Source organism: Gadus macrocephalus, chromosome 10 (assembly GCF_031168955.1).
Source record: "Gadus macrocephalus chromosome 10, ASM3116895v1".
Classification (NCBI taxonomy): Eukaryota; Metazoa; Chordata; class Actinopteri; order Gadiformes; family Gadidae; genus Gadus; species Gadus macrocephalus.
This window is the reverse complement of record NC_082391.1, coordinates 20993429-21009119: the sequence shown is the minus strand read 5'-3', so window position 1 is coordinate 21009119 and position 15691 is coordinate 20993429. Positions and strand designations below refer to the sequence as shown.

Sequence of the window (15691 nt, the reverse complement as noted above, 5' to 3'; positions counted from 1 at the left end):
TCATATTTTTATAAAAAAACCTATGGCGCATTTACAAGGTAAATTGCAAAGCGGTGGATTTTCTTTCACTGCAGTTATTTTTTTACAAGCAAGTACAACATAAGGAAGCCCGAATGGGAACGGAGAACCCTCGCTGCTTTCAGAAAGATTGGTTGGTTGCAGAAATAATTACCGTATTTAATTTATTACAGATAAAATAAATATTTTATCCGTCTTTTTTTGAGGGTGTGAAAGCGACAAATAAAAGAACCCTGAAGTGAATTGACTTAGAAAGACAGTCATGAGAGAGACAAATAATTTAGTTTGTGGGGAAGGTCGGTTCTGTTTTCCTCAATTCACAATGGCGCTAATATTCTCATCAAATGACATATGGTCATCAGAAAAAGTACACAAATATTTGTATGATGTGTCAATTTCCATAGGTTTCAATTGTGTATGATTCACTCCTTAGCTGCCTCTCTATTGCATCCAAAAATCAATAATCCGTTCAGATTTGAAAAGTTGTTACCACAACATTTAATAAAATCAGCATTTCCTTGATCGGATTCTGAACCTCGGGGTAGGGGCAGTAATGTTACCAGAAAATGTGTCCCAATAGCGTCCTACCCGAGTGCTCCTGCGTCAGTCCGTGAACATAATGAAGGGACAAAAGCACCGTCCCTGGGGGCGAGCCAGAAGACATAGAGAGACTGAGAAACCGAAGGCTACAGAGACTGAGAAACCGCCATTTGGAGACCCCTGCTCTCTGTCAAGACATTGAAGGTTCATAAGACTGGTGAGCCAAATTGCAACCTTTGTATGAATGGATGTAGCATGTGACACTTTTATATGCCGTTAAAGTGCAGTTTATTTTTTTCATTTTTGATGCTCCAATATTGAGATAGACAGGAGGGTATGTTAGAGGGGAGGACACGCAGCAAAGAAACGAGGGCAGGAATCAAACCCGGGTCGATGTGATCGGAACTAAGCCATAACGGCACGAGGCGTAACTCTTTATTGGAAAAAGAAATGGCACGGTTTTAAAATATAAAAGCCTTTTCTTCAAGTTACAATGCTGTGTAGATGTCCAAAAGTTACATGCAACAAAAAAATCCTGTCACAAATGACCGTGCAGTGATGTGCTTGTTTAAGACATAATGCCCGACTACATGGGCTTAACGCTATGCACATTGAACATCTCAATAGAAGATTACAAAATGCTTTACAAACAAAGCAAGTTCCACAAAAAGTGGGTTAACCATTTTAAAATCGAGAAACAAAACAAAAAATGCCATTGCCTTTTCATGGCAGACATGGTTAGCTAGTTGCATGAAGGGGCATCTGACCAATGAGGGTATGAGTTACATGGTATGACGAGCCAATCAGGGGAAGGCGTTCGTTTCCATCTGAATCAAAATTGTCTCAGGTGCTCCAAGGGTCCTGGCCTGTGTGCTCCTGAAAGACGATGCAAAAAGAATAATTAGTTTCCATGGAACAGTAGAATTTGGGGTAACCTGATAAGCATATGAGGTCACGGGAGACGATGTACTTACAAGCTACTGATATTTGAGATGATGTACTTACAAGCGACGGATAATTGAAAAGATCATATGTGTAAGCACTCTGCTCGCTGATTCGTAAGCCGCATGTGAAGTAGAACTAATAATTGTGTGTCTGCGGTGTAATTATAAATGTACCTCTGGGAGTGTGTGAGGGGTGTCACCTTGTATCTCTGGGAGTGTGTGAGGGGTGTCACCTTGTATCTCTGGGAGTGTGTGAGGGGTGTCACCTTGTATCTCTGGGAGTGTGTGAGGGGTGTCACCTTGTATCTCTGGGAGTGTGTGAGGGGTGTCACCTTGTACTTCTGGGAGTGTGTGAGGGGTGTCACCTTGTATCTCTGGGAGTGTGTGAGGGGTGTCACCTTGTACTCCTGGGAGTGTGTGAGGGGTGTCACCTTGTACTTCTGGGAGTGTGTGAGGGGTGTCACCTTGTACTCCTGGGAGTGTGTGAGGGGTGTCACCTTGTACTTCTGGGAGTGTGTGAGGGGTGTCACCTTGTATCTCTGGGAGTGTGTGAGGGGTGTCACCTTGTACTCCTGGGAGTGTGTGAGGGGTGTCACCTTGTACTCCTGGGAGTGTGTGAGGGGTGTCACCTTGTATCTCTGGGAGTGTGTGAGGGGTGTCACCTTGTATCTCTGGGAGTGTGTGAGGGGTGTCACCTTGTACTTCTGGGAGTGTGTGAGGGGTGTCACCTTGTACTTCTGGGAGTGTGTGAGGGGTGTCACCTTGTATCTCTGGTAGTGTATTAGGCTGCTGCAGTGCTCGACCTTGGCCTCCTCTTCGTCCACGTAGATGACCTCACAGAGGTTACAGAAGTAGCCGACGACGGGACGGACGAACTCGGCACCTGTGACCCCCACGACGAGGAGAAGAAGGGCAAGTGGTTTTAGATCGAGGATTGTGAATAAGGGAGAGTTGGGACAACGGTGTCGGACCACAAAGGTTTAATTTGTGGCAAATTATCTTTACAATGATAATCACAATTTGAGTGAGGGTTTATTTCAAGCACAGTTGTTGTTAAAGACCCAGATCATGTGTTTTTTAGGGGAAATAATTGCATTTTGGGGGGCGCTACTAGAATCGAGTGACATGCCTGTATGTTAGAAATACCCCTTATTATTCTCACACTGTTCCTTTCTGCAAAACCAATTTCAGTGTCTTTCAAAAATGTTCTGTTTTGAATCAAGCGCCCCTCCCGAGAAGCCCAGTCTGTTGCGATTTGTCGTAAAAAAAATTGTATTGCCCTCTATGAGTTCAACCCGTGCTATTGCATGAGATACCCCGTTCAGTCAGACATTCTGGTTACATCGCTCCCCCCCAGATCTGATGGGTCACTGGTGAGAGTAGCTCGTGCAGAAGCCAAAGCCTGAACACCAACATGGCCCTTCCCTTAAAGCTCGAAAAAAATGTCTACCAAAGGACAGCGAGTTCGCATATCCATTTCTTTTTATGTCGGGCGGAGACTAGCGCCAAGCTTCTCCTTCAGATAAACGTCAACATGCCAAAAGAGTTGAGCCTGTTTACAAATAAGGAAATGTAAAGCAGCAGAGAATTGGCCTTTCCGCTGTGTATCATTCGTACCGATGGGTTTGGTGGGTTTCACAGGCTCCACGTCGCCCCCTGCAGGCCCTGGCTGGGGTTGACCCAACCTCTCTGTACAAGCTGCAGTCTGCTCGGTCTCCACGTCTTGCACGCAAACGCCCTCCGAGTTCTGCATTAAAACATGACCATAGCATGCATGTTAATATCATGAGAAGAATTGCGTAGCCAGTATAAAAAAAAATATATATATATACATCTTCAAGGAACCAAATGTGACGTGAAGTATAATCAATTTAATATTTTTCATGACTGATACTTTTCTCATATTTACGCAGGTCTTCTTGGTTTGTCGACTCCCCTAACCCACATTCGGTGTGTTGTTCGTCATCACATCCTCTGTACCTCATCTGTCTGTGGCGTTTGTCCATCTGGAGTGGGTGTGGTCTTGTCCCCGCCGGCCGCGTCCGGTTGCTCCTGGTCTTCACTTCCTGGTTCGGACGCCGCATCCTCCGAGCCATCCACTTCCTGTGTTGGGGTGTCTTCCCGGCGAGGCACTTCCACTTCCTGTTGCTCTGAAGAGGACTTCCTGGATGAAGGCGGCGACTCCTCCTCCTCCGCAGCAGCGCTGAGGTGAGAGGGCTCCTCCGTCACCGCGGTGGGTGGTGGTGGCGACGCTGAGTGGAAGCTGCTCCTGCTGCTCCTTCTTGTTCCCTCCACCCTCTCCTCTAACACCGTCCACCTGGGTGCCGGGAGAGAACACACAAGCCCATTCTATACCAGCGGTTTGCACTCGTCATGTTATCTTCTATTTGTTATCTTACGTTACGTATTGCACAGTGCAGGATGCCTGAAATTCAAGCCTTTGATTCCCATTAATGTCTTCGGCTTGTTCTTTAATGTGCATATGCCGACGAAACAAAGCCACAAGGAAAAGTTGGGCCCCTTTAAATGCAGGTGTGTTGTGTTTGGGAGACAATGGATTCGATTTAAACGCTTCCAAACAGAACTTGCATGGATAGGACAGCACGGATAGGACAGCACGGGGGTGTCTTACCCTGCGGACACACTGGGGAACGTGTCGGTCAGTGTTAAGTCCATCACGGAGCCTTTAAAGCTAGGGTTGTTCCCCAGCAGCTCCCTGGAGGCCAGTACGGCTTCAGACCCGCTGGACATCTGGATGAACCCCTGCGAGAGACAACCACCATTGGTTAACAGACGCATGTAGAAAGGTATGAATTCAGAGGGAAATTTCCTTCTCCTTCATTAAACAATGGAACTCTTCGCAAGCGGAGAATGGGGGAAAGATTGATCGTCGACATAATGACATCGAAATCAATTTGATCAGTCAAGCTAACAAGAAGAGGGGCAAAGCACAGAGACACAAGCAGCAGGAGGAGGAGGAGAGGGACACAACGTCAGCCGCAGACATCCTCACCTCTCGGCGGTCAGGGACGAGGAAATACCGGACCGCCTTTCCTTGGTCTTTCACAAGATCCACAAACTCTCCGTCGGTGAAGCACGATGATGGGAGGTTCCTGAAGTAGATCACCTTGGAAACAAGACCATTGTTTTCAATATTGCACGAACTGGAAGTAGCAGAATGAGCAGCAAAGACCCGTTCCCCGATCCTCACCTTGGATTCCCCTTCCTCCTGCTTATCTGAAAAGCAAAAAACAACAAAGGTCAACAGCAGCACCATTCCTACAGAGAGAACACGTGATTAGAAAGGTTATTTGGCCTGAGGGCATCTGCAGTGATCCAGGTTGTAGACATGAAACGACTGCCTGCCTGTCACTTCTGGTAGCAGTACCTTCATAAATACACTCCTCTTCCTCCATCTCCGTCTCTTTCTCATTTTTCTCCTCTTCCTCCTTCTCCATCTCTTTCTCATCGTTCTCTTCCTTGTCTTCTTCGCAGAGCTCATCGAGAGTGATGCAGTTCTCAAGGATATCCAGGAAGTTGGGCTCCTCCTCCTCTTCCTGGAAAGATAAAAGACTTATAGGAGACATATTACACCCCCAGGTGTGAGTGGGATTAGCCTTACAAGCCGTTTCGGAAATCTGCCCCATATGACATCACTAGTGGGCGTGTCCACCTAGATCTGTGCTGGATAGATGAGCAACGTTTGCTACAGTGCACTGGGTAGGCTGGTAGACTGATCTATCCAGCACACATCTAGGTGGACACACCCACCTGTGATGTCATAAGGGACAGATTTCCAAAACGGCTTGTACAGGCTAATCACACTACACCTGGTGGCATGTCATGGGACCTTTAAACTTCTACTAGCTATTGACTTGATCAATGGATCAAATTTGATCAAATGATTCCAACAGTAAGGAAAACACTTTTACATATCAGAATTTTCAAGACCAGAACGAGAATACCCTATGATGTTTGATCTATCTTTGTGTGGCGACACTGTCTACTGTCGCCAGAGTTAAATTCGACCAAATCGGACGCTGTCTTAATACAGGAATAATTCTGAAACCCCAACCAAGACTAAATGAATACCTGCTGGCAGAGAGCTGAAAAAGGATAATAAAGTTGTTTGTACGACATTGATACTAAGCATAAATTACTACATCTAAAACAACAATTATTATTCACGGAAAATATAATATAACAAATACAATAACTTCATCCACCTCCTTCGGGTTGTTAAGCTCAGGTACAGAGGCCGTCTCTTTCTCCTCGCAGATCTGCGTCTCTTCTTCTGGTTCCTCCTTCACTCTGACTGAGGAAAAGCATGACGTCACGTATTAGATTGGACTCGAGTAACAAGTCAATTAACCCGTGTTTTCTTGACGTCTTATTTGTTTACTTTGTTCTGGGGGTCCGGATGTATCTGACGTGCCATCTCCATCTCCATCGTCATCGTCATCGTCGAGGCTCTCCCCGTCTTCTCCTATCACCGCCATCCCCTCGATGTCGCTCTCCTCTTCAGACGTCCTGCAGCCCCCACAGAGTACAACCGCCCTCAGGTCGAGCTCCTAATGTCTCCCAGCAGACGGGCTCCCGTCTGGGTCAACTGGAAGGTTTATATTCTTTCGCCTCATTAGATTGGGGGCGAGGGCTGAACGATTCATTTAATTCAAACCGACATCGCCATGTAATAGGAAGCGATTTGCAAATCGTAAAGGTTGCGATATCTATATATTTTTTTGTGATATGTTGCTGTTGTTACTGACTGGAGATCATTAAGATTAGTATTTATTTTTCTTTTACAATTCAAAAGTTAAATAAAGAAAATAAGATGATATCAATTCCAGCATCAATTCATCTCAATACATAGGCCTGGCCTGAAGGAAAGAGCAGTTTATATGTTTACTGCTTCCAATGTTGTGTTGTTCATACTATAGAATGATTTACTGCTTTTGTTTAGTGAATAATTTACATAAGGAACTTTATAAAGAAAAAAAGAACACTAAATCGCAATCCCAACATCGGTCGAAATTATCGAAATTTGGTTATTTCCCCAAATCGTTCAACCTTAGCGGGGGCAGATGTATATCAGCATTCCGATTCAAAGTGTGCGAGGTTCAGCTCAGCTTAAAGCCCGACGGTAGGGACGACTTACTCTGCCGTGTCGTGAGCAGTCCCGGCCTCGTTGGGATCCGGATCAGATCCAGCTGGGATCCCGGCCTCGGCCTCCGATCCTGGTTGTGCTAAAGCCAGAGGGGGCACTTCTGGGTTCGTTAAAAAGTCTCTGACTTGCAGATACAAAAAAAACGGCATGAACACTGACAAGTACGGTCCGTCCATCCTCTTTAAATTACAACGGCAACAAATGATATGCTGACAAAAAAAATAAATAATCTGGTATCTGTGGTTGGTGCAGGCCTGGAATAAACCTGTCCAATCATTTAATTCGGCCGGAATTAAATGATTGACGTCACAACACTGCTACCTTCCCGCACCCTGCCTTTGCAGCCACAGGGCTTGATAATAATAATAATACATTTAATTTAGAGGCGCCTTTCAAGACACCCAAGGTCACCTTACAGAGCATATAGTCATCATAAATCGTTTAAAAAAACAAGACATTGTGGAAAAAAATAAAAAAATAAATAAACATAAAAAATAAATAAAACAAAAACAAGACAAAACAAAACAAACAAACAATCAAAACAGTGATCTGTTAGACGTTGTGTGCGAGTTTGAACAGGTGAGTGATAGACCCATTGTTGACAAATTGCCTACCCTGGCTTCAACTGTAATTGATCATTAATTGTGAAATATGATTATTATCTCAAGCAGTAAACCCTGACACACACGTGAGGCTTGTCCTGCGAGGGCTTCCTTACCTGGGGGTGTGTCTGCGTCTACCGCCGCCTCCTCAGTAAGGGACACGGCGTCCGAGGCGCGGGGCAGCTGATGGCTCCCCTGCCTCCTCTCTCGGGACGGCGAGCTGCTCCTCCTCTTCCTCTCCCCTTCCTCTCCGCCCCATGGGCTCCTCCTCTTGGGATGGCTCCCGTCCACTCCAGGGCTGCTCCCCTTCCTCGGGCTCCGGCTCCTGGAGCGCTTGGTAACGCAGGAGCCTCCTCCTCCAGCTCCTCCAGCTCCCTCCTCCTGCTCCTCGTACTTTCTGGCTGTGGACACTCGCCTGGGGGGGGGGGGGCAGTAGAGACACTGAGCTGTCTGCCTCTCTCTAGGGCTGTGTCTGAAGTCACTCCCTTGTTCTATCCTTCCCAAATCCTGTATACTAATGGTGATACCCATTTGTATGGCACGCCGGTATATCTGACCTGCTCAAGCGAGGACATGACGTCATTTCGTGGCTCGTAGCACCTTAAAGCGTTCTAGTTTCACATTGACGCGTTATTGTTAGCTAATATTAGCCTCTTTAGCAAACACAACTTTACATTGAATTGCAGGCACAGCAAGATCGTGCATTCATTGCATACATTGGTGACCGGAATAGTGTAGCAATGTGTGTAAGAGCATTTAAATCTACATTAAAATGACCAACGTGGTACAAATACAAAGAAAATAATTCTCTTTACGGGCGCAGCCATTTTTGCTGTCGAGTCGTACGGTCAGCTTCAGTGAACTCGGTCTACTCTCAGAACTATGAGTGGGAAGGTTTATACTACGATCAAAAGGGGCGTGCCTCCGTGAAATGCCGCAAGAAAGCTGGGAGATTTACACCTTACGACTCGTATGGGCGGGTGTATCATATGTAGTGAACAGGATTAAGACACTACTTATTATGCACCTGAAATCTATTGGCATGATGTGTATTGTTCGTAACATTCATAACAAGCAGGAACACGTTGGAGGCAGGAAGGAACTTACATGAGTGTGTTGTACTCTCCGGAGAAGCTGACCTTGATCTCTGCCCCGTTCACCTTCAGGCTGTTGGTGGCATAATAGTTGACGAGCTTCTGGGCTTCTGCCTCGATCTTCATCTCTACAAATGCCTGGTGAGACCAAAACCAAAGCTCGCGTTACGTTGAGCTGTGTGACATTTTTAAACGGTATCCAACGAAGGGGAACTCCCACGCTAAGCCATTTTCTGGAATATAAGGGTACTGCTTCATACATTGAGTTGTGAAAATAATTCACATTATGTGTGCTTCATAAACGCCGTCGGAAATAGCTGGGCCGCACGTGCTCCTCCCCTTTGAGGCAACACATGGTGTCCTTTTGAGCCAGCTCAGAGCGGCAATCTCAAAGGTTTTCATGTAAATAAACGTCTGCCACTATCAATCGCCATGCGAGGTAAGAAAATGATTATTGATCCCGTGGCCCACTATAGGCTTGCATCTGTTGTATCACGAATGCTACAAGCTGGCGGTCGGTGGCCACTCTACAGGTGTTCAAACCACATGCGAGTTGCCAGTTAAAGGTAGCAGAGTTGTAGCATTTTAGACGGCTTTAATACTGATGGTATCCCTGAATGCCTCCTGTTCCCCGTGGTTGCTGGACTAAAGAGAAGGCAGCTGAAGGGGTTCCTCACCAGTGAGGGCAGGGCCAGTGTGTACAGCGGAGCCCCAAAGCGCTTCACTACACTGATGAGGTCCGAGAAGCCGTCCTCTCCTGGAGGAGCCGGCGTGAAGCTCAGCACCCGGGAGCTCTGGGAGAGAACGGAGAGTAGAGTTGATTAATGTTAAATATAGAATGTCTCATATACAACGTTCAATACAGAACATAAGGGCGACGCTGGATATAGACTTTGTAGCTCGTTTTGATGTTATTGTTTTAGGAGCTGGAGTCCTGTGTGTTTTCATGTAGGCAAACTTAAACCTGGACCGTGATGAGAGAAAATGAATTCCAATTTAAATATAAATGAACACGTCTCGCTCCACTGTAACATCAACGTCCAATCGATTAATTATTCCATTCCATAATACAGACAAACGTACCTGCAGGAAGCTGAAGGTGGAGGACAGCTCGAAGGTGACCTCTTTGCCCTGCACCGCGGCCGGGTTACTGCCGTAGTACTTCTCCAGGTCCCTGGCCTGCTCGTTGGAGCCCATCTCCACAAACGCCTGGCGGTTGGAGGAGAGGGGCGGATTAGCACCATGGTTAGCCTGGCTGACAGGGAGGCTACAGAACGGGCTACAGGCTACTGGGTAAGGCTGTGCAATTAATCACATTTTGATAGTGATTTTTTTTTTTTTTTATGCAAGTATATTTATTTTAAACTGTCAATCAGAACAGCTGGATACATACTTGTACATTATTTTCTATTTGAATATTTTCAAGGGGAAATTTGTGTGTTTTTTTTGGAGAGAAATGCTGAATAAATGCATCATTTTGAGTTTCAAACTCAAAAAAAATAAAATAATCATAATCGAGCAGCCCTACTGCTGGCCTCATCAAGGTCTGTAGGGATTGGGTTTGAGAGCTAGAGAGAGCTCTAATGGCTAGCTGTAATGGAGGAAACAAAACATCAATGATTTTGGATGGAAATCAGTGTTTTTCTTTAAAAGACGGTTCCTCATTATTCCCAGACAGGAAAATCAGGCCGTTATTATTCACTGTATTTATATTTCACTTAAAAAAAATACACTGAATCTATAATCAGGTTTTCCTGTATAAATACTCACATAAAGCGATATAAACACCATGCAATTATATTAGAATAAAGTTCATAAAATTCAAGTTTTTAACTAGATAGCTAGCATAACTAGCATTTTTCATTTCGTGCAGCTACTCCAATATTGACAGTAGGCTCTGATCTCAGCCTCACCCGTTTCACCGTCTCTTTGGATAAAGGCACACTGCTTAAAGCCTACATGTAGTGCATTGATGCACACATGGCAGGAGATTCATCAGACTTACCAAACAAGGGAACATCAGAACTTTGACTATCTTCCCGAAGGGTTCGATTAATGTCCTGAGGCACACTTCGTCAACGCACTTGGCCTCAAATTTGGCACACACCACTTTGCTGTTCCCCCCCCGGGTCTAGAGAAACAAACAAGCAGTTTTGTTTAGACTTTAGTGTACAACAAACGGCACACAAACCACTATAACCAATCATACTTTAAAGTTGAAAGCCTAACTAAGTGGTGTTAAATATTAGCCTGGTTACCTTTTTTGCCATCCTTTTATTCCTTTGGGGCTCTGAGAGGATGCAGAGTTAGATAATTAGAGCAGCCAAATTATGACATGGAATCTAACACTGGATTTAGCCTTACCAGGTTTGCGATTGGTTGTCTGAGGGCGAAGGGCGGGTCTTTCTTTATCTTTTGGCTTTTCTGGTTCATCATTAAACCTTAAAGAGATTAAAAGTGTTTTGCTACATGCTTTCATACAAATGCTATTTTTATAAAATGTTAAATAGGTGATCGATCATGTGTTTAGTCACAACTTTTCTCGGTTTTGGGACCTCAGTGGTGGAACTCTGCTCTCAGGACCGCAGAGTCGCTCACTATCTTCCGAAAAAGACTCAAGACTCACCTGTTCAGAGTCCCCCTCGACTCTGCATAGCCACCCTCCCCCTTCTGGCCACCATTGTACATTATATTGTATTGTATTATAGTTCTTAACTGTGTAGCAACTGCAGTAGCTGCTATCATTGCTGTAACACGGGGAATTGGTTAGCCTAGCGATTGTTGTACTTGCACTTGGTTCTATGAACATCCTTTCTGTACCGACAGCGATATATCGATGCACTTCTTTTGACAAATGTACTTATTGTAAGTCGCTTTGGATAAAAGTGTCTGCTAAATGCCCTAAATGTAAATGTTTAACCAAAAAAAACAAGTGTCATGTTCCCTTCAATATAAAAGTCTTGTTGAAACCCATCCCACACAATGTTTTGGTCTTTCTCAGACAATGAATGCGAGTGATATAAAAAAGGTGACACAGACAACTAACCTTGATTTTCTTCCCATGCGACAGTCCCAGTCCGGGTACCTTGAAGAGAAGACAAAGCAGCGGACAACCACTTAAAAAATTACGCCAATAAGTGTTGGTTCAATATACACAATACATAGAAGTAGGGTAAGTAAAATCAAAATAAATACTAGGTTTCCAGATCACAAGAAAATTAAAACAATTCTTCTACAACATAAATCACAAAATATAGTTATATTTTATAATCTCGCAGACCCTTGCATCCTATGTAACATTTTAGCTGTATTTCATTAATCAGTAGGTGCGGTCTATAGACAGACTGCGGACATGGGGGTTTGAACCCAGAACCTTTTCTGCTGTGATATCTTTTATTTCTCAAGTTATACCCACACAATTATCAGGTGTATATTTGAGTAAGATTACCCCTGAGTGCAGACTACCTGGCTCCCATTTAGTATGTGTGTCGTCTATATGTATTTCTCTGGAGTGAGAGAGAGAGCGGGCTACAGACCTCTGTAGGAGGGCCAGCTGTTTGTCGGCATGGTGGGATCCGTTGATGTGTTGAGTCCAAACCTGGAGAACCAAGCAAGCAGTTGGTTTGAATCAAGTTCCTAATAATAATAATAATAATAATAATAAGTGACCTTAAAAAGATCAAACATGGAATGTTTGCCAGTTCACGTTAGATCCATTTTACACCTTGTCGAAAAAAACCTGGAAAAAAACTAGGAAGGAGGCATGACAGGATATCCCCATGGCAACGACACGGTATAATGGAAGATGTATGAAATGCGACACACGTTATACTTCACGTGTCCGAGAAGCTCAACCCCCACTCGGACGCAGACATCAAGATAAACGCCTGCTCTGAAGGAGCTTCACCATCCCCACACAGACCGTAGTGTTATGCTTAGGCGTCTGGGAAGGCCTAGGTTGGACTCGAACATCAAAATCAGCCGCTGCCCAGAACGAGCTCCACACATCCACAAGTCCATCCAGCACACAGGGCTATACGTGTCTGAGAAGCCAACCGCCCACCGCTGCCCAGAGAGCTCTACGTGCCCTTCACGAAAAAAATATCGCACCTGCGCTCGGAGCAGAGCGGAACATTCACAAACTGTTTGAAGCAGACCAAGTTGTACAGAGCTACGTAAGAGAGAAAATATTGACCTCATGCATTCTGATTGACTGAAGTAAATAAATAAAATTCTTGAAAGTATCGGACAATTTTGTAAGATAAGTGTTCATTAAAATATAACACATCAGATAACTTGGTACAGAACATCATCAGCTCAGGTCCAACTCTCACAATCATGTGGTTCATGCATAAATCCCTCCGAGTCAAGATATATTATTCCTGCCTTCTCTATTGGAGTCCATGGGACACGTAGACCACTATCAGTCGTCTAGTGTTGAGGCTTTACAATCCATTGATAATAAGTCCAGTAACTCCTTCAGCCAGTTATGTTTGTTATAGCTTTCCAATTTACAGTATTTAAGTATTGCCCACTTCACAAAGGGAAAGGCTAGTGTGACAATACGTTGTGTAGTTCTTCTTGCGTATCTATTTTCCAATCTTTTTCCTATTAAACATTGGGGAATATGAACATTCAAACCTGTAAAACCTAAATTATCTGAGTCCGGAAATCATTGCATAGGACACAGCAAGAGTATCAATGCCACCATAGCCACACCACAGCCCAATTCAGAAGCATTTGGGTCCATTTGTTGAACTTATATGGTGTACTATAAGCCCTTTGTATGACTTGTATGACTATAGTTTGGATAGTTTTATGTTTTACACAGTTGGACATATATTTTGAGTGTTTAATGTTGCTTCCCAAGGAAATTGTGTGTTAGGGAGCAATAGGCTTACTCACTAAGTATAAAGTAGAGACCGTTCTTTGCTAGTAGCACCATCCCCCTGTTCCCTTCGTAATTTCATTTTTTAGAGAGATATTTCAGATTCTAATGTTGCAGCAATGCAGAAAAGTTTGGGCCCAACAGCTTTATAGACTCATGGAATGATAGAATATCCGTTTATAACCTGTCCGATCTGAGTGAATTTTGGTGTTGCCAAGTGCTGTTCCCCAGTGTTGTACCGCTTGCTGTTCAGTGGATTATTCCATGTTGGACAAGAAGGTAGGGACAAGCCATTCATAAACAATTGTTTGTGTGTAGAACTACTTCTTAAAGACACCTCCTACGTTCTAGATCTCGAGGAAAACCCCTCTCCTACAAACTGAGGTGACACACAGCGCTCACACCAGGTCTTCTTATTTAACAAGGGTGCTGTGGAAAAAATGGGATTCAACACAGGAAACTAAAAAAGAAAACCCTGCCGTGAGTCCATTCACATCTCCTTACCTACCTGCCTTCCTTCCTTCCTGCTCTGTAGACGAGGGAACGAGGAAAATAACTAAAAGCTGTGGAATGAGGAAAAGGTGCCCTGACCTCCCACCCCCACAGAGACCACTCGCAGTCAGGGTGAGCCCCTTGGCAGCACGCGGGTCATGCAGGACGGACGTTACTTACCTTAGCGGAGAGGGCGAGGACATCGCACAGCGAGCAAGAGTACGGGAAGGCTCCTGGTGACGAGCCGTGGAAGTCCAGGGCTTCCTTCCTGGTGGGGGCCGTGGGGGCCACGACGGCCGGCCCGGCGCCAGCCCAGCTGTGGGGAAGAAGATCCTGCGGGGGCTCCGCCCGGGGCTGGGCCCTGTGGGGGTCCCTGGCGGGCCCCGAGCCGTAGCTACGTGCGGGGTCGGACTGAGAGTAGCGAGGAAGGGCCGTTCTCCCTGAGGCGGGCTGGCCGTGAGCGGGCATATCGTACCTGTCGGCTCTCCCTTGCTTACCGTGATCCGCAGTTCTCCCCTGGTGGCCGTAGTCCAGCATGTAACAAGAAGAGGTCGAGGGAGGCGGCGGGGGTTTCTCTGCGCCGGAGGGATGCTTGTTGGACCCGGGAGCAGGCGCCGGTCTGGGATCGGCCCGGTGGTCCTGCCGATCGCAAGAAAGCGCCGCAAAAGAACGGCTCTTGGCCGCCGAGAGGATGTGCCCGAGCGGGTACTGGACCGGCTGGTTCCGGATCTGCGCCCATTGGTCGTTGGCGGCGGGGGCGGAAGGAGCGGCGGGACGGGACGCACCAGGACGACGAGAGGAGAGCGGAGCGATGGCGGTCGCTGGCAAGGGAGGAGGAGGACCGCTGGGCGTCTCTCGCCCCTCCTTGAGCTGTCGCAGGAGGTGAGGGAGGCTGTCGAGGTTGAGCATCTCCTCGGGCAGCTCCGCCAGACGGGCCAGGTCGGTGGGATCCAGACCGTAGCTCCGCAGGAGGCCCACGGCCACGTCCGAACCCTGGGCGGGGTGGGGGGTTTCAGTAGAGGAAGGAGACGACTGCTGGTGGGCCAAGGACCTGGTGGGCTGGGGCTGTCCATAAAAGTCAGACTCCCCCCCTACTGGCCGGCGGGAATCATAGTCCGGTGGAGGCGTCTCCGTCTGAGCAGGAAATCTCCGGTAGGGGAAGTTGTGAGACATGCTGAAGGTAAGCTAGAATGAAAGATGGGGGATGGTTCTCTGCAAGAAGAAGTTGCTGGAGAGGGGAAAAAAGGCTTCTTGGGTGACTTTTGCATGAATTAGGTGAATTGAAGATGTTCACTTCTATAAACATGTCACCGAAATGAACATGGTACCATCAAATATTGGTAATAATTGCCACTGACATGGTTACAATATGACCAACAGGTAACCAGTTGAATCTGATTGACTCAAAAAGACCAAGGACTAAAACGTAGGACTATACTCGATGGCAGAAAATTAGCAATTTTATCATGTTTGTTTAATCTAGTTGTTAATAACGCATGTATATTGTTGAAGAAGAGGTAAACCCTGATAACATCGATCTATATACAGTGATTACAAAAAACATTTGACCAAGGCCGACGTTAACGTCATGGAAGTTGGCTCTCTTTTATAGTGTTATAGAAGATGAAAATGCATATGAGCGAAATTCAATACCCAGATCACCAAAGATGCTAGACTGGTTCCCAAATCCCTTTTTGTTATCCCGTTCCCGACCATACCTGATATCTGGTCCATAACAAATGTTCAACACTCTTTCAATACACTATGGATTTATCTTGGTCTTACCTTTGATCGTAGACGTTAAATACAGGGATATTCCCTAAAGGAAAGTAATTAGCAAGCATGGAGGTGCCTACAGGTATGGGTGTTTATTATTTTCTGCATGTTTTTGACGGACGCGAACCATGAAGCACTTCCGGGTGAAGATTGTTGTGTTTGTTGCGAAA

General features: G+C 45.7%; 1 protein-coding gene across 2 annotated transcripts; it reads right to left on the bottom strand.

Annotated features, from left to right (window-relative positions):
• Window positions 1–954: 954 nt before the first annotated feature.
• Window positions 955–15636, bottom strand: matr3l1.1 (matrin 3-like 1.1). 2 transcript variants are annotated; one of them, XM_060063178.1, is made up of 21 exons: window positions 15531–15636; window positions 13926–14973; window positions 11902–11963; window positions 11412–11450; window positions 10730–10806; window positions 10624–10655; window positions 10371–10496; window positions 9449–9574; window positions 9043–9159; window positions 8379–8503; window positions 7388–7686; window positions 6661–6748; window positions 5905–6032; window positions 5708–5817; window positions 4891–5050; window positions 4714–4739; window positions 4516–4629; window positions 3483–4265; window positions 3120–3249; window positions 2264–2385; window positions 955–1434 (listed from the first exon to the last, which is right to left on the bottom strand). In XM_060063178.1, the coding sequence occupies exons 2-18, from the start codon at window positions 14916–14918 to the stop codon at window positions 4131–4133; spliced, it is 2757 nt and encodes a 918-aa protein (XP_059919161.1). In that variant the 5' UTR covers window positions 14919–14973; window positions 15531–15636; the 3' UTR covers window positions 955–1434; window positions 2264–2385; window positions 3120–3249; window positions 3483–4130. The 2 variants fall into 2 exon arrangements, with proteins under 2 accessions (XP_059919161.1, XP_059919162.1); XM_060063179.1 differs by having other exon boundaries at window positions 4891–5053; window positions 5720–5817.
• Window positions 15637–15691: the final 55 nt, after the last annotated feature.

Coding starts and splice junctions, on each gene's coding strand:
- matr3l1.1 (XM_060063178.1), bottom strand. CDS start 14,918: ATGTCTCACAACTTCCCCTACCGGAGATTTCCTGCTCAGACGGAGACG. Junction 11,964..13,925: donor TCCTCGCCCTCTCCGCTAAG/GTAAGTAACGTC, acceptor TTGGTTCTCCAG/GTTTGGACTCAACACATCAA. Junction 11,451..11,901: donor CAGCTGGCCCTCCTACAGAG/GTCTGTAGCCCG, acceptor CTTCTCTTCAAG/GTACCCGGACTGGGACTGTC.